This window comes from Choloepus didactylus, chromosome 3 (assembly GCF_015220235.1).
Source record: "Choloepus didactylus isolate mChoDid1 chromosome 3, mChoDid1.pri, whole genome shotgun sequence".
In the NCBI taxonomy this organism is placed as follows: Eukaryota; Metazoa; Chordata; class Mammalia; order Pilosa; family Megalonychidae; genus Choloepus; species Choloepus didactylus.
In genome coordinates this window covers 75499925-75522652 of record NC_051309.1, presented here as the reverse complement: position 1 = coordinate 75522652, position 22728 = coordinate 75499925, and the positions used below count along the sequence as shown (strand labels likewise).

Here is a 22728-nt window from a genome sequence, read left to right as displayed (position 1 = left end):
CGACCGCGATTCCATCACTGCTTAGGACTCAACACTTCCGGCGGCTTCTTACCTATGTTCCCTTCGATGGAGATTTTCTTAATGCGGGTCTCTTCGGAGATGGTCGCAGAAGACGGACAACTTCTCTTGGGCGGGGTGGCCATTCCGTCTTTTCGTAGCGTCCTCGAGCGCGTTGGGCAGGCAGGTGGCCACGGGTGCGCGCGCGCTACGGTCCGCGCCCGCTGGACCTGAGCTGTCCTGCGGAATGCACTCCGACGGATCTTTAGTTAAGCGGTCGGAAGGCTTCGGAGTTTGATTTTGGCGCGCGCAGGCAGCTGCCGATGGGGCGGGGCCTGTGTGTGACGAAGCCAGCCCAGCGGGGAGACCACGCCTCTCCCCCCGCCTGGGATCCTTCCTCAGGCTTCTCTGCACTTGCCCACCTCCAGCGAAGGCCTCTGGCGTGCGCGCGCTGGCACGTTGTGGATCGCAGCAGCGGAGGGCGTGGCTGTGCGAGCGTGGTGGTGCGCTTCCCGGCAGCACGCCGGAAGGGAGGGAGGTTTTCCCAGCAGTGTCCCGGCCCATGGAGGGAGCTGGTGGCTAGAGGGCGCCAACGGGCAGAGGGCAGGTAATGCTGTCGTCATCTGGAGTGTTCCAGCTGGGCTTTGGAGAACCGCCTCTGCAATGTGGCTTGTGGAGATTAAAAAAATGGTCTGGACAGAATTGATTGGACTTGAAACTTTTAACTTGTCAGTGGAGAGGCATCGTGTGATGAAAAAAAAAATCATATATCCTATGTTCTCTGCCTGCAGAAAGACCATCAGGCAAAGTGTGTTCGGGCAACCCAGCCTTCAAGAAATGTATTGTGCTCTTATTGCATGGAAAGTATGGTTCTAAGTGCTTCTCATGAATTAAGTAGCAAGCCAGTGACGGAGATACCATAATTAGCCCTATTTTACCAGTGAGATATCAGGCATTAAGAGGATACTTGTTTAGAGTATCAAAGTCAGTAAGTGAAATTGGTATGGGAATTTCTGTGGTCAGACACCCCATCAGAGTGATATGGATCAAAAGCAGGGAGTTCCCTGCCCCATGTGCTCAAATGACCAATTCCTGAGACACTGGGGTTTCAAAAAGAAAGTTGATTGCTAAGCTCTGAGCAGGAGATCAGACAGTCTATCAGCCTTAAAATCTGTCTTGGCAAACTGCAGTAACTCTGATAGTATTACAGTATCAAAAGATGGGCAGGTTTTAGGATAATAAGCACAATGGCTCAAGGTGATGAGGTTAGAAATGATTTAATTATTGAGCATGCACAAATTGATTATGTGTTCAGTCACAGAAGGTGTGTAAGAAAATGGCGACTTTAATATGATGGGCATGATTTTTAGTATTATGATAAGGTATGGGTCACTTAGAGGTTAAGGTTTAAATGACTGCACATGTCAGGCAGGCCCACTTTGGTTAGCTCTAGATCCATCTGTCAAGATAGTTTTGGAATTGGGGTGGGTTATTTCTGGGCTGACTCAAGCCCCTGCATTAATAAACATTAGGAGCTGTCTTTTAAGACTCCAAAGTTGAAAAACAGGATAAGGGGGCTCAAGTGAGGAACAGTCACAAGGTTTTTACAATCACAAGATAAAGCTATATGGTTATACAATCATTATCAGAGACCAGGGCAGCTGGATTACAGTTCAGAAATTTCAGGTATTTCCCTCCGGCTATTCTAATATATTAGAAAGTAAAAAGAAATATCTTTATGATTATTCAGTATTATAATCATTTGTTAAATCTTAACTTCTTGGTTGCATCAGGAATGCTTTCCTCATCACCCTACCCATTTGATTTGGATGCCCATCTATGCTGTGTATAAGTTATGATACTATAAGTTTCTGTTTATCATGACTTGGCATGTCTTCCCTCTTCACTGCCATTTATGTGGGGCAATAACTATGGCTTAATTAGCTTTATGTGCCCAAAACCTGGCACATAGACAACAAATGTATATTGAATTTTTGAATACATAGTATATGCCATGTATTATGCTAGAAGACTCATCTAACAGGAAGAAATGCAGTTTAGAAATGCCCAGAGTTCATTCCTTGTCATGGTAAAGACATAATAAGCCTGATATAACCAAGTTTGGAAGTTCTCTGGTTCAAATTGTCTACGAAAACCAAAGGCCCTGCTTTTTTTGTTTGTTTGTTTAACCTTACTACTGTAATCACACCTGAAATGCATCTAAAGGTGGAGTCAGAAGAAAGGGAAGAAATGGTGAATCCATTTGCAGAAATAAAAGACAAAACCAAAAGGTGATTCAATGGGGAACTCTAAATATAGGGAAGACAACTAGAATGATTCTTTGTAACTTGCCCATATTATTTTGTTATTATGCTATTATTTTATGTATATTACTTTTGTATATCCCCATAGTAATTAGCAGTAAGATCCTTGAAATGGAAAAGGCCTTAATGCTTGTCATCACAGATGCCAAGGAAGTAGGGAAACAGTGCCAGCGAGCCTACAAGGTATCACATTCCGTACTCAAGCTACTGAGAGAGGAGTAAGGCCAGGTGAACTTCTGAGACCTTAAAACAAGAGGAAAGGGGAACTCAGGAAATACCATATGGATCTGACAACAGCCTTGGGGTTAAGGACTAGAAATTCCCAAGTATGGTTTCCACCAGAACAAAACAAACCAAACCAAAACACCCAAAAGAAGCTATGTAGTGCAGTAGTTAACTTTAAACACTGGAAAATGAAAGACTGGGTTCACATCCCAGCTCTGTCAATTTCTGACAGTGATACCTTGAGTTCCTCTAAGCACAAGAGTGTATTGCAGACTGCCAGATGAACAAGATACTGGCATAAGATGCTGCAAGTTTCCATGCCCTGAAAGAACTAGCAAAAACTGGCAGAGCCATCCTCCTCAGAGCTTCAGAAAACAGAGGGATGTAGTAACAAGGTGAGCCCCAAATGAAAACACAGCATAAGATTAAGAAGGCGGAGTGAGAAGAATCAGGGCTCTGTCCCCCCACAGAAGCTTTGAACAACCAGTAAGAACTGGCAGAAACAGCTTTCTCAAAGCTACAGAAAACAAAGGATTGCAATAACAGAGCAAGCACTGAATCACGAAAAAGGTTATTTAAAAGTGGTAGGATCTCATGGAGCCATGGCAAGCCAATCCCCCATTCCCTCAAAACTTCGATGCAGTGCTGGCCCATGCTCCCAGTTCCAGCAGGATAAAAGTAACCATCATGAACATATTTGGAGCATGTATATCTGGCCCAAACTCTCTAGTTGTGACCTGAAAGACTAAACCAGGCCAATCATTGCAGGCAGGAGATTGACATCTCCTCCAGATCAGAATTGTCTGATGTTATGGATGAGGTTCGGTTCACACTGAACTGGAAAGCACTGTCATAAAACTAGTTGGGTATAAGCTTAAAGAACAGAAATCTCAAAGAACTTGCTTTGAGTGTAGAAGGCAACTCATAGACTCTTCTACAGAACACTGTGTGAGACTCACAGACTCTCCTACAGAACACTGTGTGAGTAGTCAAGTAGTGGCTGCCTGGGGCAAGGGATTGCTGGCTTAAAGACATAAAGTGCTGTGCCCAGGACTGTAAGGAAACTGTTTCCTAGGGAAGAGGGGACATATGTATTGTGTAATGGAGAATTTTGGGGGCAACACTTCCTTGCCTAAGACAAGACACATGGGAGGACCCTACACTTTGGCCTGGGGCTATTCTCTGAAATCACTGAATGGATAAGCTCTGATAGAGAGCACTTTCACAGGTCAACCTGGAAAGACTAGGAAAGGTGTTTTATCCCCGCCTCCCCTTTTTTTTTAGTTCCTAGTATCTTTTTTTTTTCCCCCTTTGGTAAAATTTTATTGTAAAGCTTTAAAGTCATCTAGAAGAAGGTGGGGGAGAAAGGGATCAGCTTTTTGGGGAAGACCTCTGGGCCCTCAGTGTGTTGGGGGCAGTGCTGTGGCTTGGTCCCCTCCAGTCCTGCTCTGGACTTGGGCGCTCTGCCTCCTTGCCTGCAGCCCTTGCATTTCTAGCTCTGCTTTAGTAATGTAGGCAGATCTCCACTGATGTGGGTCTCTGCCTCTTGCAAGGGTCCCAGGGTGTTAATCTGCCTGGTTCCGCTGGGGCTCATGTCTCCTGTTGCTGATTCTACAGTGTCCGCCTCTCCAGAGACTGCCTTTGGCTCCATCCTGGTCTAGACTGTGGACTGGGACTCAGGAAATTCTGAGCAGGGGTCGCTGCTTTCCTTAAACAAAGGTCTACATCCTGAGCAGTTCCAATATTATCTGCAAAAACAGTAGATGGAGTCCAAGAGGAAATAAGGGCTGTGCAGAAAGGAGTCACCCAGACTGGGGTAGTAAGGCAGTGCCCATGCCCAAAAGATTTCTGGAGTGGCCAATGACACCTGAGACTCTGACTCCTCAGCTGCAGAATTCCAAGCCTGCTTTCTTCAGGAGAAACAGGGGTGTGCCATAGTGTAAGTCTCCCAACCTGAAGAAGCAGTATTTCTGGGCTAGGGGATAAGGTGAAGTTCCTCCCAGGGATCTTAGGGTGTCAGAAATCAAAACAAGGTACAATGGAGGTTGTCAGCATTAATCTTTGATGAACATCAGTACAAAAAGCCGGAAGCAATGGAATTGAAGTGAAAATGGGAACATCCTCGATGTTATTTTTCAAAGTTGAATTGACTGTATTGAATTGAATTGGAGCAGAAGCAGTGTAGGGCAAACCACAGCAGAGGACCTGGTAAAGAAAGGTCATTTGAGGGGTGAGGGGTGATTACTTGCAGTGACTAACCATCACAAAAGCCTACCATGGAAAGTTCATGGAGTCCACTTCTCATGAACGCTCCTCCAGATCAGAATTGTCTGATGTTATGGATGAGGTTCAGTTCACACTGAATAGGGAAGCACTGTTGTAAAACTAGCTGGGTATTAGCATAAAGAACAGAAATTTCAGAGTCTAAATTTCAGCAATAACAAATTAAAATATCAAAAATGTCCAGGTTTCAACAAATAGTTATAAAACATACAAAGAAACAGGAAGCAATGCTCTAGGCAGAGGAGAAGATTAAAACATTAGAAAGAGTCAATAGGAGGCCCAGACCAGGGATATATCAGACAAAGACTTTTTAAAAATGGTCTTAATTATGCTTAAAAAGCTAAAGGAAACATGAACAAAGAACTAAAGGAAATCAAGAAATGACAGATGAACAGAAAGAAACTATCAATAGAGAGACAGAAATTATGAAAAAGAACTAAACAGAGCTGAGGACTATAGTAGAAGGAATTTAAAAATCCCTAGAGGGGTTCAACATCAAATTGGGGTTGGCAGAAGAATCAATGAACTTGGAAATAAGACAACTGAAATCATCCATTCTGAAGAGCAGAAGGAAGAAAGAATGAAGAAAAGTGAACAGAGCCTGAGAAATCTGAGACACCATCAAGGGTACTAATATACCCATTATGGGAGTTAAAGAAGAAGTAGAAAAAGAGCGGCAGAATATCTAAAGAAATAATGGTTGAAAACTTCCCAAATATAATGAAAGGCTATTTATATATATATATATATACACATACACCCAAGATTCTCAATGAACTCCAAACAGGGTAAAGATAAATAGACCCACACTGTGCCCTATTATGATCAAACTAGTGAATGCCAAAGACAAAGAGAGAGTTCTGAAAACTGCAAGAGAGAAGCAACATATCACATACAAGAGAGCCTCAATAAAATAGCAAATTTCTCTTTGGAAACCATGAAGGTAAGAGGATATATGAACAACTATATGCTAACAAATCAGACAATCTCAGTGTTTTAGCTAAAATAAATACCATGTAGTGGAGTAGCTTAACAACAGGAATTCATTGACTCACTGTTTAAGGCTAGGAGAAGTCCAAAATCTAGGCAACAGGGTGATAGTTTCTCCTGGAAGAATGTGGCATTCCGGGGCTGGCTGCTAGTGATCCCTGGGTCCTTGGTCTTTCCATAACATGGCAATGCATATGATGACATCTTCTTTCTTTTCTGAGTTCTGTTGATTTCCAGCTTCTTTCCCATGGCTTCTTCTTTTCATATCCAATTTCCTTTGTTTATTACGACATCAGCCATATTGGACCAAGGCCCAATCTCATTCATTTTGGGCACACCTTAACTAAAAACATCTTAAAAGATACGATTTATAAATATATTTACATCCACAGGACTAGGGGTTGTCACCTGAGTATTCCATTTATGGAGGGACATGATTCAATCCCCAACTCTAGATGAAATAGACAAATCCCTATGAACACACAAACTACTACACTGACTCAAGAAGAAATAGAAGCTCTCAATAGATAAACAGCAAGAGATTGAGTCAGCAATCAAAAACCTTCCAACAGCAAGATGGCAGCATAGGGAGCTGTGGAATTTAGTTAGTCCCCTAGAGCAACTAGTAAACAGCCAGGAACAACTAAGAAATAGTCTGGGACAAATGATGGGGGGCATTTGTGACTGGACATCATCCACCAGTCAGGAATGGGTGGAATGACTGAGATCACAGCATAGAACTGTAAATAAAGCTCGCCAAACTGCAGAGCTGGTGCCCCTCCCTCATAGGCATGGCAAGCTGAGTTGCAAAACTTTGCTGTGGGAAAAAGAAGTGGTGCCTGCCAGGGGCAAGGGAATGTAGCTCAACCAAGTTCCAACTGTGGTTTTAATTAACAAATCTGGACTCCTGAATACAGGCTATGAGCACAGATAAACCTGGAGCAAGCAGGAAAAGAACCCAGAGGTTTATCATGGCTAGAGGAGGCAGGCCTGACAGAAAAAAAATACATAAATAAAAACAGAGGCTTTTGGAGTCCGTTGAGCTCAGAATACTGGAAAAGGCTGCGTCCCAAGAAAAGGGACACACAGAACCAGGTACCAATTCTGGTTCTCGCCTGGTGAACTAGAGGGCTGGGGACTGAATTGGAAAAGGGGACTTCTTGCTCTTTTTCTTTTTCTCTTTCTCTGTCTCTCATTCTAAGTAGTTCATTAGAGAAAGCTTCAGGCAGTTTCATTTGTCAACACTGACCCAGGCAAGGGTGGAGTTAAGATAGTCAGAGAGTCAAAGGAAAAACTCAAGTGTAGGTGACAATTTCCTAAAGGGTTTATCTTCCCTAAGAAGAGGGGGGATGGAGCCCAACTCAATTGGCAGCCCTCCTCAGAGAACTCAGACCCTAGGGCCCAGGGGTTGCAGGGCAGAAACAGCCTAAGCTTGGCTGGGAGAGGGTCCACTGAGAATTAAATACACTGTGTCTCTTTACACCAGTGGGGAGCTGCAGACTGACAAGCACCACCTGCTGGGCAGGACAGGGAAAGCACATAGTCTCAGGGCCTTACAGGAAGGTCTTACAATCTGCTGTGTCTCACCCTCAGGGAAACCTGACACTGCATACAGCCTCCTCCTGAGACCTGGTCCTGTCAGGTCTGGGAAAATCTGATTGGGGTAATCAAGGAGCCTAGACAACAAAAAATTACAAATCACATAAAGAAAAAATGAAGATATGGCCAGTGGAACAAACTTACACTTCAACTGAGATACAGGAGTTGAAACAACTAATTATTAATGAAACATCTCCTAAATCAATTCAAAAATCAAATCAATAAGTTGAGGGAAGATATGGCAGAAGAGGTGAAGGATATAAAGAAGACATTGGGCAAACATAAAGAAGAACTTGAAAGTTTGAACAAACAATTGGCAGAACTTATGAGAATGAAAGGTACAATAGGAGAGATGAAGAATACAATGGAGATATACAATAGGAGATTTGAAGAGGCAGAAGAAAAAATTCATGAACTGGAGGACAGGACAGCTGAAATCTGACACACAAAAGAACAGATAGGGAAAAGAATGGAAAATTATGAACAGGGTCTCAGGGGACTGAATGACAACATGAAGCACATGAATATACACATCATGGGTGTCCAAGAAGGAGAAGGGAAAAGGGGCAGAAAGAATAATGGAGGAAATAATCACTAAAAATTTCCCATCTCTTATGAAAAACATAAAATTACATATCCAAGAAGTGCAGCATACCCCAAACAGAATAGATCCTAGAATGACTCCAAGACACTTAATAATCAGATTATCAAATATCAGAGACAAAGAGAGGATTCTGAAACTAGCAAGAGAAAAGTGATCCATCATATACAAAGGAAGCTTGATAAGACCATATGCAGATTTCTCAGTAGAAACAATGGAGGCAAGAAGGCAATGGTATGATATATTTAAGCTACTAAAAGAGAAAAACTGCCATCCAAGAATTCTGTATCTGGAAAAACTGTCCTTCAAAAATGAGGGAGAGTTTAAAATATTCTCTAACAAACAGACAATGAGAGAGTTTGTGAACAAGATACCTGCTCTACAAGAAATACTAAAGGAAGGACTACAGGCAAATAGGGAAAGACAAGAGAGAGACATTTGGAGAAACATGTAGAAATGAAGACTATCCATAAGGGTAAAAAGAGAGAGACAAGAAAAGGTAAAAATAAAATAGGATATGATATATAAAATCCAAAAGACAAAATGGTAGACAGTAGACATTACACTGAGTGAAACAAAAGGACAGATACTGTATGGTCTCACTGATATGGACTAACATTGATGAGTAAAATTTGAGAGTTGAGAACACAGGTTATTAGAGATAGAAAAAGCTCTTAGAGATCAGGCATTTGATGCCAAAGGAGTACAGAAGGTTCAACAAGATTGATTGTATAGATCTAGAAATGGAATGGATAGCATAATAGTGTGTGATGGTAATACAATATTATAAGTACTCTGAACAAAGATAAGTGTGAGTATGGTTGAAAGAGGAAGGCTAAGGGCAGATATGACACTAGACAGAAAGATAGAAGATAAAGACTGGATTGTATAACTTAGCGAAATCTAGAGTGGTCAGTGATGGTGATTAAATGTACAAATATAAGAATGTTTTTACATGTGGGAGAAAAAATGAATGTCAACATTGCAAGGTGTTGAAAATTGAATGGTATAGTGGGAAAATACAGTCGATACAAACTAGAGTCTATAGTTAATGGTAACATTGTAAAATGCTTCCATTAATTGTAATAAAGGCTATATACCAAAGGCTATATACCTTATAAGAGGGGTATAAGGAAGTGATATGGGATTCTTGGTGGTGGTGATGCTGCCTGACCTTTTCATTGTATTTTATTTTTATTTTTCTTCTATCACTTGTATTTTTATTCTTCATTTTTTTCCTCCTTTTCCTCTTTCTTTAGGGAAGAGATGGAAATATCCTCATATACATTGTGGTGGTGAATGCATAATTATGTGATTATACTGGGAATCACTGATTGTTTACCTAGGGTGGATTGTATGGTGTGGAATAAAATTGTTAAAAAAAATAAACAGAAGGATACAAGTACTGGAGAAAATGTGAAGAGAGGGATATACCTATTCCTTGTTGGTAGGGAAGTAAAATGGCATAGCCCAGCTGGAGGGCAGTAAGTGGTTCCACAGGAAGCTACCTGTGGGGTTACCACATGGTCCTGCAACCCCATTATTGGCATATACTTGGAAGAACTGACAGCAGAAACATGAGTGGATTATTGCACCCTGGTGTTTGGCAGCTATATTCATGATACACAATGGATAGAGTTGGCCTATGGGTACATCGACTGATAAACAGAATGATCAACTGCAGTATAATCATACAATGGAATACTGAGCAGCAGCAAGAAGAGATGAAGTTGTGAGGTATGTATCTAGGTGAATGGACCTTGAGGATAGTAGGTTGAGTGAAATAAGCCAGAATGGAAAAGACAAACATAATGCTTCACTAATATGGACTAACTATAATGTGCAAACTCTGAGAATTGAATCTGAGAGCATAGGTTATCAGGGGAAGGCTTATGGTAAAGGTTCCTAAATTGTACGCTCTTAGAGCAGTCCAAAATCTATTCATGAGTTGTAATGGTTATCTCTAAATTCTGAGATGCTGAGCTGGCTGGTCCCTGTAATTTGGGTATCTATGTGACACCTGAGACTTAGAGCCAGGGTTCAGCAGCTATGAATGTCAGCATTACCCCATACAGCAAATGTTAAAAAAGCTGGAAAAGAGATCAGATTTAATGTAGAGATATGAACAAAATGGACTTGATTAAATTAAGGTAAACCAGACTTTTGGGGAAAGGATGATATTGACTGTGTTTTAAAACCTCAACTTCTGTGTGAGACCAAAGAGAGAGATGTTTATTTGGTGTCAAATGTATATTTTCTGTAGCACACTATGTAATTTAACTTGTATGGTCAGTTTATTCAACACCATAATTACATGGAACCTTGAATAGGGGGTGAGATCTGGTTGGTTTGTACAGGTAGTGTGAAACCCCAATACATCCCAGAATAATTTGGGCAGAGAACAAACAGTATTTGCAAAGACCCCTTGAATGCCTGGGGAAAAATGTGGAAATATTAAACTTTCCCACCTGGAGAATTCCTGATATTTCTGCAGGCATTGTGGACTACCATTGTAGTAGGCCAAGTCCTTGATCTTACGGCTTGGCCTTATGAAACTTGTTACTGTAAAGGGGAGTCTAAGCCTACTTACAATGGTGCCTAAGCATCACCCCACCACCACCACCACCACTGAGAACCTCTTTTGTTTTTCAGATGTGGCTTGTCTCTCTCGAAGCCCACACTGCAGGTAAACTCTCTGCCCTCCCCCTACATGGGACATTACTCCCAGGGGCGTAAATCTCCCTGGCAATGTGGGACATGGCTCCCAGGGATGAACCTGGACTTGGCATTGTGGGATTGAGAATGCCTTCCTGACCAAAAGGGGGAAGAGAAATTAAACAAAATAAAGTTTCAGTGGCTGAGAGATCTCAAATAGAGTTGAGAGTTCATTCTGGAGGTTATTCTTAATGCATTAAACAGATATCCCTTTTTAGTTTTTAGTGTACTAGTATAGTTAGAAGGACATACCTGAAATTGTTGAACTGTAATCCAGTATACTTGATTCTTGAAGACAATCATGTAACTATATAGCTTGTATGGTGTGAATTTAGGATTGTGAAAATTTGTGGCTCACACTCCCTTTATCCAGTATATGGACAAATGAGTAGAAAAAAGGGGCACAAAAAGTAAATGAATAATAAGGAGAATAAAGGAGTATGAGATGTTTTGGTTGTTCTTTTTTATTTTTATTTTTATTCTTATTCTTATTTGGAGTAATGAAAATGTTAAAAAAATTGATTGTGGTGATGAATACACAACTATGTGATGATACTCTGAACAATTGTACATTTTGGGTGACTGGATGCTATGTGAATATATTTCAATAAAATTTCATTAAAAAAAAAAAAAAACTTCCCAAAAAAGAAAAGCCTAGGACCAGATGACTTCACTGATGATTTTGCCAAACATCCCAAGAAGAATTAACATTAGCCCTCCCAAAAAATTGAAGAAAATATTCCCTAACACGTTCTACATCACTGTAATACCAAAGCCAGTTAAAGAGGAAGAAGTACATGGGAACTCTGTATTTTCTGCAAATCTATAACCGCTCTAATAAAAGAAATGTAGTGAAAATAAAAGTAAGCCTCAAAATTACAAACACAGGAAATGACTGAAGCAGGGAACTTAGCTCTCTTGCATCAAGCCCAGTGTAATTTCCATTTTCCCCCCACAGAACTTGTAGCTAACATAAGGAAGAGATGAGAGAAAAGCACTTTTTAAAACACCTCCTGATTTTGGTCCACTGTCCCTCATCTGAAATACTGAGAGCCAGATATGTTTCAGAATTCAAAATTGGATTGTAGAAAACACCAGCAGAGGTGTTAAATTAAAACCACTAATAATTTGCAGTGAAATATTTTTTTCACATTAAGTGGGATAAAGACTATCAACAACCACATGCCAGGCTGTGTTCCCACTGAATTCAAGAAAAAGCTTTCAGCTTTCGGAATTCAGAGTTGCAGACGCCTCAAGTGTGTACTGGATGGAGTACTCAGCCAGTCAAGATACACCACCATCTTAACCTTCCTTGCCAGAGCTTTTTATGTCAATTTTGGGATTCCTTTTCTCCTCTGTGAGAATTCTGATGTAACTAAAGCTTGAGGCAAGGATTCTGTCTAGTAACATACAGGTTTTTAAAGAAAAACCCAAACCAACTCAGAAAATGACAATAAAAGTATAATACATAACAGGCCCTTAATACTGATAATAAATAGTGGTCACACCGCCCCATACATTTGTCTATAACAACCCAACTATTCTGTAAAATATTTATCAATTTAATAAGCTTGTTATAAGTTTCCCCTTGCAATCTTCCTTGGTGCCTAGAAACAGAAGGATACAGAAGTTTTCTGTGGTGTTTTAGCAGTGTGCACCCCAGAAAAAAGATGTTCTTAAATTTAATCAGTTCTGTGGGTATGAACCCATTGTAAGGACCTTTGATGAAGTTATTTCAGTTAAGATGTGGCCCAGCTCAATCAGAATGGTTCTTAATCCCATTACTGCTGTCCTTTATAAGCAGAATGAAATACAAATAGAAGGAAAGCCACGGGAAGTAAGCAACTAAAGATTAACGGAACATGGAATAGAAGGGAGAGGCCAGAAGAGACCATGTGCACTACTATGTGATGGAGGAGGCAAGGACCATGTATCACTGACATCCAGCCCAGAATGCCAGTCTTCAGGAAGAAGGCATCACCTTGATGATGCCTTGATTTGGACTTCTAGTCTCAAAACCATGAGTCAATAAATTCCAATCCATATTATTTGCTTTAGCAATGAGGAAACTAAAACATCATCATAAAATGTGTTGGCAAATAACATACTAGAACAGCATAGGAGCCTTAACAAAGTAAGCACTGTTTGCTGTATTGTTGTAAAGGTGAACTTAGGTCATCAAGAAAATATGACACTTCTCATTATGCTGTTTAAAGTAGAAAGTATACAATCTTAGTAAAACTTTTAATAAACATGGTTGCTTAGGCATTAAAGAACAGCTATTTAGGACCTTTGTTTTGTCAAAATGCCTCATTTTCAGATAATGTTATATAATGAGGAAATCATTCATATTTAGCACAATAGAGACCAATGAACCTTCAAAATATAAAGTTAGGAGGAGTCCACTTCACCTAGCTGGGTCACTGGCACTAAGGTATTTCAGCCCAGTTTCAGGGATTCAGCCAGAGGGACCGAAAGGGGTGCATCCTACAGTGGGTGCTAGAACTGCCTTTTCCGACCCATGGTGACCCAGGCTGCTCCAGAAATTTCTTAGGGTTCAATTTCCTGGGCCCCTGTGCTATCTCCACAGTGAGGATCAAGCTTTGTCCCGGGGGACACACAAGGGAGGCACCTGCAGCTCTGGGATATCTCAGCCATTCACATGTTCATCTGGTTGTAAGTGAAAACCCAGAGGAAGACAGTTGTCAGCTGAGCTATTGACAATGCAGCCACTGGAGTTAGTGAACTTGAAAAATGTAGTTATAGACTTCACCCAGAAAGAGTGGTCCCTGCTGGACACAACCCCAAAAAAGCTGTTCAGAGATGTGATGCTGGAGAATATCAATCATGTGGTCTCAGTGGGAATGGAACCACTGTGCCAGCTTGGACTAAAAGGGACAGGTTGAAGGAAAAAAATCACTTCAAGGGCTGAGCCATGGAAGCTGATGTCTGTTACAAAGACATCTTCTCAGGTCAAGAGAGTGGACCCAACCATGTATGTGGAAAGGGATGTCTGGTCTTCAAATCAGATGTACTTTACCACTTGAAGCAAGGAGAGGAACTGTGGAGAGAAGGGATTGGATTTTTCCAGTATAGAATTCAGGCAGGGAAAGTGGTCTTAAAAAAAAAGAGAGAAATGCTATCCATGCAACATAACTACAGAAAAGACACATCTACCATGATGTCATTGAGGCAGAATTCTCAAGTTAAAAAGAATGGCATTATATGTACTGAACTGCCAGAAGATTTTAGTCACAGATACAGAGTAACTCAACAGGTGTTAATTCACAATGGAAAGAAACCCTACTGCAGCAATCTCATTGGAAAAGCCTTCAGTGACCAGTCATCTGTTAATAAACAAAAGGAAATATGCACTAAAAATAAATCATATGACTGTCATCCAATTGGTAAATCTTTTATTCAAAGCTCTGGCCTCACATAATGTGATGGAATTCACACTAGAGATAAACCATATGAATACCATCCCTGTGGGAAATGACATAAATGTCATCTATGTGGGAAAGCCTTTGCTTCTAACCCGATACATGAGAGAACTCACACTGGAGAGAAACCATACAAATGCCATCTATGTGGGAAAGCCTTCAGTCACTTTTCTTCCCTGAGGCATGAGAGAACTCACACTAGACAGAAACCATATGAATGCCACCTGTGTGGGAAAGCCTTTACTCAAAGTTCTGCCCTGAGAAAATATGAGAAAAGTCACGGTGGAGATTGACCCTATGAATGTCATTTTTGTGGGAAAGCCTTCACTTATCATTCTGCCTTTAGAAAACATGAGAAAAATCACTCTACAGAGATACTGTAAGAATATCATCTATGTGGGGAAACTTTATTTCTGTAACCTTAGGCAACACAACAGAACCAAACTGCAGAGAAACCATACGAATGCCATATATGTGAAAGGCTTCAGTCAATATTCAGACCTTAGATGACATGAGAGAACTCATACTAAAACATTTTGTATATGGAAGATTTTTCAGCCCTTGGGTGAACTTTTAAACATGCTAGAACACTCACACACTGAAAAAGAAACACTGTAATCTGGTAGAGCTTTTAGTCATCCCAACTACTGTCGATCTAAGCCAATTTATACTGGAGAGGAAAAGTAGAGTAGGGGTTCTGAGAAGTGGGGGAAGGGGCAATGGGGAGTTAAGAAATGAGTGTAGGGTTTCTGTTTGGGGTGAAGGGAAACTTCTAGACATGGATGGTGGGAAGGTGATAACATTGCAACATTCTAAATGTGATTAACCCCACTAATGGAATGCTACGGAGGGGGTGGAATGGGAAGATTTAGACTGTATATATGTTTCCACAATTGAGAAAAAAAAGACAAGTCTAAATAGATGACAATTAAATGCCAAGGATGATCCTGGATGAGATCTGAGGATGGAGGAGAGGAGGCTCAAAGGGACACAGATGGGACATAAGAAAAAAAAAGGAAATATAGATTGTAAGCTTTGTATCAATGTTAAATTTCTTGAACTTTTTAGTTGCACTTAATGGGATTGCATAAAAGAATGTTCTTGTCCATGGGAAAGGTATATGTGAATTGTATTGTTTGTTCAAAGATGTGTGCAGCTTGCTCTCATATGTTCAGAGGACAGAGCAATAGATGATGGATGATAAATAGGGAGGGAGGGATGGAAGAAGAGAGGGAGGGAAAGAAAGAAATGGTGTGACAGTATGTTAAAGTTGGTGGATTGGGGTATCAGGGGAGTGGGGTCGGGATATGCTGGAGTTCTATGTATGGGGTTTGTACTGTTTTTGCAACTGTTCCTGTAAGTTTGAATTTATCTCAAAATACAATTTCTTTAAAAAAAGAGAAAAAATACAAAACAAAATATTTTCTGTTAATTCTAATAATTGAATAAGCTAAACTGCCAATACAAAATATAAAAAAAAAATAATTTATACTGGAGAGGATCAATGTAAATGTCACCTATTAAGCCTTTAGTAGATGGTCATATAACATGAGAGAAATCAAAATGCAATGAAAGTGGAAGAGTCTACATCCACTTCTCCACCTGATAGGTGTTTACCAGAGGATGAAGTCCCTTGAGAGAGTGCCAGATAATGCATGCTGGAGATGTTATTCATGAAAAATCACACAAAATCATTTATCATACAGCAACACTTGTACGGCCAGTGTGAATTCACACTATTTAAAACTTGTCAGAGTCATGAATTAAGGCATGTCTTCTGTGATCACTCATTCCTTAGCATTAATATTCTTATGCTGAGGAATCAACAATCCTAAAGTCAATTTAGGAAAATCTTCAGGTGAATTTCACATGAGAAAATTCAGTGTTAAATAAAATCTTTTATATGGACCCTGTAGCCCTCAATTCAGCAGAGTCAAGAATTTTGAAAAAGATTTACTATTGGAAATTATGTAGGCTAACAATGTAGAACAGTGACATGTCATTGGTATTATACTGAATGATCAATTTTGTAAGAAGCAAAATGGAGAAAAAATTCAGATTAATACCTACATATTTGTAAGAAAATATTGTTGCTGAAAATCTAGTATTATTGCCACATTCTAGTTTTGTTTTTATGCAGTTCTAAACACTATTTGAATCAATCAGAATATAACTTCGAATGTTACCTCAAACACTTGAAATATAAAATTATGATACTTAACTATTATTTTAGTATTATATATGTACATGGCAAGGATGAAAACTTGAATAAATAAAAACCCTTTAGATGTAGATTTTTATGATACATAAATACTTCTCTTGTAAAATACCATTTTGTACTGTCATCAAAATTTAGAGAGGAATTTAAAATAAAACTATTTTAAATGAAAAATATATAAAGTTAATAATGGTACTCTGATAATACTTTATCTAAAATACATTTCCTTTTAAAACATGGGTATCAGGGTAAAATGCAGATTCTCCAATACTGGTTATTAATATCCTTAATGGTCTATAATAAAGACAAAATATTAGATGTCTTAGCTTGATGAAAAGGTCAAAAGATATTAATTCGTTATTTTGTTAACTGTTCATGTTATTAGCATATATTTTTAAAAAGCAAAAAAAAAAAAAAAAAGAAAAGAAAGAAAGCAAGCAAAAAGAGAAAAACAAGAACAAATCACTTGTACAATCTCTGAGCTTTAGTTTTCTAGTATGTAAGACAATGGGATACTAATTTCCAGGCTGTTGTGAACATCACAAAAAATAATGCCTAGCACATTTAAAATGCTCACCAAACTGCACTGTATGAATGTGTTCTCTGTGAATGTGTTCAATGCAGGCATACCTATAGCAAAAATAAATGGTAATTCGAAGTCAGAACTTATGGCCAAATGTAACTATTTATTAATTTTTTCTTATAAACATTCAGTTTCTTCCTTAAAAAAAAAAAAAAAACCCTAGAATTAAAATATTTCCCATCCCATCACATACAAGTTTGTATACACTATTTACATCTGTTAAACATATTACAGATTTTCTGACATTCATTATACCCTTTTAAAATAAAAATGAAGCAGTTAAACTTTGACCAATAATAACAATTGGAGTAATCTTGGCACAGTTAGCTTACAATATAATGTCCCATATTGCATTTCAGTTTAGACTTCTCCTCCTTCCAGCTACTTTAAAATACAGAGAAACTGTCTATCTTCATGAGAGCAGGAACCCCATCTTTATGCATTTTCTTCAATACATGCACAGTGTGAATGGTGTCCTTAGGCTTCCATTATATGGCACTGGCAGTATTATTCTGCTTTTGTTGTCAGAAATGATTTCTACTCAAATTCCGAGTGTTCTCATATTTATTTATCATATTCTCTCTCAACCTAGATTTCATGACACTGTTCCTAGTGGTAATTTTAACAACTTAGATGTACAGGAAAAGTTCAAATAGAACAAAAATAAGCACTCCCTCCAAGATTAGTGCCCTCACCACCTAGTTATTTATGCATATATAAAAATAACAAATACAAAATAGTGGCTGTAAAAAATTATTTCCCCTGAAAACAGTCATCTCTGAAGAACAATTTAAGGAGAAAAGTGTTCTTAAAATGAAAGCACACCAATTTATTTTACAACCTGCACAGTTATTTCAGAATAAAATAAAAACTGAAGTGTGCAAACCTGTAAAAAACATTACCTCTTATAGGAATTTAATGTTAATAATAAGTGAAAAAGGAATTAATTACTAACAAAAATTTTAACTTCGTATTACTAAATATTTCTGCTTGAAACACCATTTAAAGAAAGCTTGTTAATCAAAACAAAATGCTTTTATTAGTTGCATCTTCCAACATTTTGCCTAAAACCTGTGTATTGAGAGTACTTTGGAATCACTAACAATGAAGACTGGCACAATCAACCTAACTCTTTTGTTCTGAAAGGCAGAGGGGTAGAGGAAAGGAATGGGGAGATATGGGAAGTCAATAGCAGCAAGGAAGCAATTTACTTCCAGGAAGGAGAAGACAGGTAAATGTACAGCTGAAAAAGGCCAGGCCAGTGATTTTACTATCTTTGAGAATTGTTGTCCAAAGTTTTTTACTGGATAGTACTATACGCAGGGAAAAAACAACAACTTGCATCACACTTGCAAAACTGAGAGTACTCAATATTTTGATCTATTTTTTATCTCTTTCACCAAACTTGTTAAGTACAGTTCAGCTACCAGTTAACAGAAAGCAGGAACACAGTTTTACACCTTCAAAACAAACACTTCTCTATGATTAGCTTATTAGGAAAGTCTTAAAAATTAAAATCATCTGCAGATAACTTTTTGTTACATCTTAAACTTTTCCATTAACTCTTGAGGTAGCTTTACCTCTGAACATTTACCCTCTCATTTCTAACTGAGAAACTGATCAACAGCAAGTCCTACTGTGAATCTTAACATTATGATGAAACTCTGATATTTAAATTATTTTAGGAATGGTCCTTAAAGTACAGATCTAAAATGGTGTTTCTAAGAGTTGGTATATTCTTAACATCTCAGTTAAGCTTCAAAAAAAAAAAAGATGTTTCCCTCTTTTCAAGCAGTCATATATTCAAATTATAAATATTTCACCTGTGATATGCAGGCTTAAAGCTCAGCACAATTAATAGGTAAAACTTATTCCAATTTCTTTGTCTAATGATCTTCAGTCTTTTATTAAAGTCTAATCATTCATTTGAATGAAAACATTTTTTTCTAAGGTGAGGGAGTTAAAGGCTGCTTGGGTTGTTGTTTCCTTTAGCTACTTCTATATGAAATATTCTATCCAATTTTCCATACTATTTCCTAAATCAAAACTGCCCTATCATAGTCCAGATAGAATTCAAAAGTTTTTAGGCAAAGAACAAAAAACAGAAAACAAATTCTGGAGAAACATCTTGATTTTTAAAAAATTATTATATTTAACTATTTAACTGTAAGGTAATAAAACTGAATTTTAAAAAAGTAAAACCTGTCCATTCAAATGATACTGTTCCCTTCAGAGTAGTGAAATCAGGAAACCACTCCTTTATTCAAATGATGCTACTCATGCTCAAAACATTCTCTTCTGCAAATTCAGAGCATTTGGCACATTGTTTTAAACTGTTCTAATTGTTTAGTTTTCAGAAAACAGTCAAGAGCTAGATTGGTGAATAAGACAAGGTTATATTAGGAGGCATAAAAGTTTTTGGTGCAACTAAAATGATGAAACTGATTTTTTTTGCATAGTCATAAACTGATTCTCAAGGCAACTCTAAAAGAGTTCTAAAAACATTATACTTTCACAGCATAGTTAGAATAAAAGTGCACCCAAGGGAACCACACTAAAGATCAACTTTCATTTAGATGTTTTAAGGTATGACATATTTTATAAGTCCTACAACTTAATAATTGCATCTCACATATTCTGTCATTTCAGTGGTTATCAAAACCTCTCTCAGAGAGGGAGTAGAAAAAGTATAAACAAAATCTCTCATTTTTCTATTTCCCATAAGCAAGGAAAATACTAATAGATAAAAAGGAGTCTGGGGGGATTAAATGTAAAATATAAATATCCACATCAGCACTATTTCCTGAATGTAAGAGATTATAGTGCTTTATCTTTTCTAATAAACCAGGCAGTAACTCAGCCTGCGATATATTATGCACTTAACACATATTCTCTTACCTGATACATTTTATGCTGACCACTTAGAATTTACAAATGACAGAGGTAAGGTAGTAAGAGATAGCAATCTAAAATATTTCAGTTTAAGCTAAATTGACCTCCAAAGCCTTCACTAGCTAACACACGTTTAGTGTTTTAGTGCAGTCTAATGCCATGGTTTCTATGGGAAACAGAATAATAAAGTTAGTAAATGAAAACCAGTAGCACCATCTGCTGATAACTAAACGATTTTCACTTTTCCTGTTAATTTCCCTCCACCACCACCACTCTGTCACTTAAAATAATTCCCAAAATTTGCTTCATATCAACATTTAATCAAAGCATTATATGCAACATTAATACTGTGTTAACTTACTACTTTATATTTTATGGAGTGTTTTTATCAGAACATGAGAAAACTAACTTCTGCTTTATATCCCTGTATAAAGAGCAAGGGGGAAAATAATTATCTGGCTTATTTATAAATTAAATTAAAAGATGTGAAGAGAATCCAATAAACATAATCAAGCTATGCTGTAAACCCAAGCTTTGATCCTTATTTTATAAAGGGCATCTTAGTAACTCTCATAGGAACCAGACAAATCAAAGCAATTTTTTATTAAATCAGTTATTTCTCATATGTTCTGGAAGAGTGTCTGCCTACTTGTAGCATGTAACAAGCATGATGTCATGCCTCTGTCTGGTGAGAACGTCTATATTTTGTTACCATACATACACATGTATTTATTTCCTTAACTCATAATAACTCTGATAAAAGGAATACTCAGAGACAGGCACCTGGGATTCTGGCACAGTGAAAACACCTCCCATCTACATATACTGGGAAGACAAGTCCAACTTCTAAATGTTAATATATAGAAACATTTTCCCATTTTTACAGTGTACTAATGTATAAGCCTTACTAGAGCAAGAACAAGTTTTAACTGTACTCTACTTGGCTATTGCAACTCCTTTATTAGGTTGATATGAAGTCAGATACATTATGGAAGAAATGTGAATAATTGTGTGCTTCATTTTCCCATATAGACAAGACTCAAAATCACTTGACACCAAATTTTGTTTCTGAATCAACCCATAGTTGTTGATATTATCTGTATAGGTACTAAGAGATCTGTTTTAAGGAAATCAGCTAGTTCTAACTGCAGTTTATAAATAATCTTTACTAATCAATGCCCAATATATCTGCCTCTGCCAGGGTTCTCCTGTTACTTTTTACTGTTAGTACTGGTGAATGATGGCTAGAAATGAAAATGAGAAAAAGGCAGTTCCTAGTGATCATAATTGTAATGGCATTAAATCATATAACTTCTCTACCTAGTGATGGCAAAAACAAACTGATTTCATTTTAGATTCTTTTCTACTAAGTGTTCTTAGTTTATACAACTTCAGAGCAAGCATTTTTATTCTACAAAGAAGATATATTTCTAATGGAAGGAAGTAGGTTTGTCAGATACGACAAAATTAAACTGGAAGTCTCAAGAAAAACAACTGAAAAGTGTTACTAATTATTTTTAAAACTAAGTTTCTGGACTTATTTACAGGAATAATTTATTAGAAAGTCATGACAAATAAAGCTTAGAAGTTTACTAAATTAGCATTTTCATGGTTTAATATCACTGTGAAGAAAAAGATTTCTTTCACAATGGAACAATCGGAAGTCAGAATGCTTCAAATTGGGCCTATAATATAAAAGCAAATGATGCACTGTATCATTTTTAAATGACAGGCAAACACCAGCTCCATTCACTGAATGGAAATGCTGAAAAGTGATTAAATTCCCTAAATTCCATTTTTAATGTCTGTACCTAAAAATTAATTTATTTTTAACTTCTCATGGAAGTTGATTCCTAAGGTTGTCTCCAATACTTTGTTTTTAAGTAATAGATTAAACCTTCATGCCATTCTAATCAAGGGTTTAAGACAGGACCTTCTTGAACCTGTCTCCTTATACTTAATCCCACGCTAACCATCACCCCACCCCCACCCAATACAAACTAACCCTCCAAAGAAACACACACCTATCCCTCCTCTTCAAATTAAAAGGGGATTCTGCAGACTTATGGCTCATTTGGCAATTGCTAAGAAACCTCACAGTTCGGCATCACCTCCAAAGATGGCAATCCTAAATATAACTTGAATTTTTATACCTACAGTGCAGTTAACATGTAGAAAGGAGCCAAAATGCAAAAGGTATTACATTCTAACATCCTCAAATTTCAATATCACAGATACCAAGGAACGGAAAAAGATCCGCTTGTAGAAACTTGAAGCATTTGCTGAACAGAATGTATTACCATCACTATAAAAAATAATTAAGAAATACTAATTTTTTTATGTTCTGCATGCACACCTTTACAAATTATGTTTCTTCAATGTAGTAAAAGCTGGAGATCACCAATTTAGGTAAACTATGGCTTTTATCACAGATATTTTTAAATATGCATCAGTAAGTGCCCTGGGTAGTAGTTCTAATATTGAGTCCTGTACAGTTCTATATCTGTGCTTTGCACCTCAGAAGTGAGCCTGCCAAGGCACTTAAAAACATAAGTCTTTTGGGGACTTCATAAATGGGCTACAATTTACACAACACAGAACCCCATCTATCAGCAGTTCAATCAATAAGCATTTTCTCTCAAAACACAATATTATCAAGAATGCCTCGAATAACCAAAACTAAGTGAAAAAAAATGCATGACACTAAGACAAAATTTACTCCTACTGAATGTATAGGAAATGGTTCTTGGCTGTGTCTAGCAAAAAATCTATGGTTTCATTTATTCAGAATAAAGAAAAGGGAATCCAAACAAGCCTCTCAAAACTAAGACAAAAACAACTCAGACAATATATCTCAA

General features: G+C 37.9%; 2 protein-coding genes across 4 annotated transcripts in view; both read right to left on the bottom strand.

The window, feature by feature from the left end:
- DCK (deoxycytidine kinase) overlaps positions 1–376 on the bottom strand; it is a 60096-nt gene extending 59720 nt beyond the window's left edge. The window contains exon 1 of the mRNA XM_037829936.1: positions 53–376. Coding sequence (XP_037685864.1) covers positions 53–143 — 91 coding nt within the window. The 5' untranslated portion in view covers positions 144–376. The remainder of the gene's footprint in view (positions 1–52) is intronic.
- The window catches only part of MOB1B (MOB kinase activator 1B), a 144014-nt gene that overhangs the window by 13173 nt on the left and 108113 nt on the right, over positions 1–22728 (bottom strand). Inside the window, exon 7 of one of the 3 annotated variants that reach the window (XM_037829937.1) lies at positions 16994–17025. The exons of 1 other annotated variant lie outside the window; for it this stretch is intronic. The gene's annotated coding sequence lies outside the window, so the exon portion shown is untranslated. Of the gene's footprint in view, positions 1–16993; positions 17026–17994; positions 22719–22728 lie in introns of those variants that run through there. One more of the 3 variants, XR_005215875.1, reaches the window with a different exon arrangement.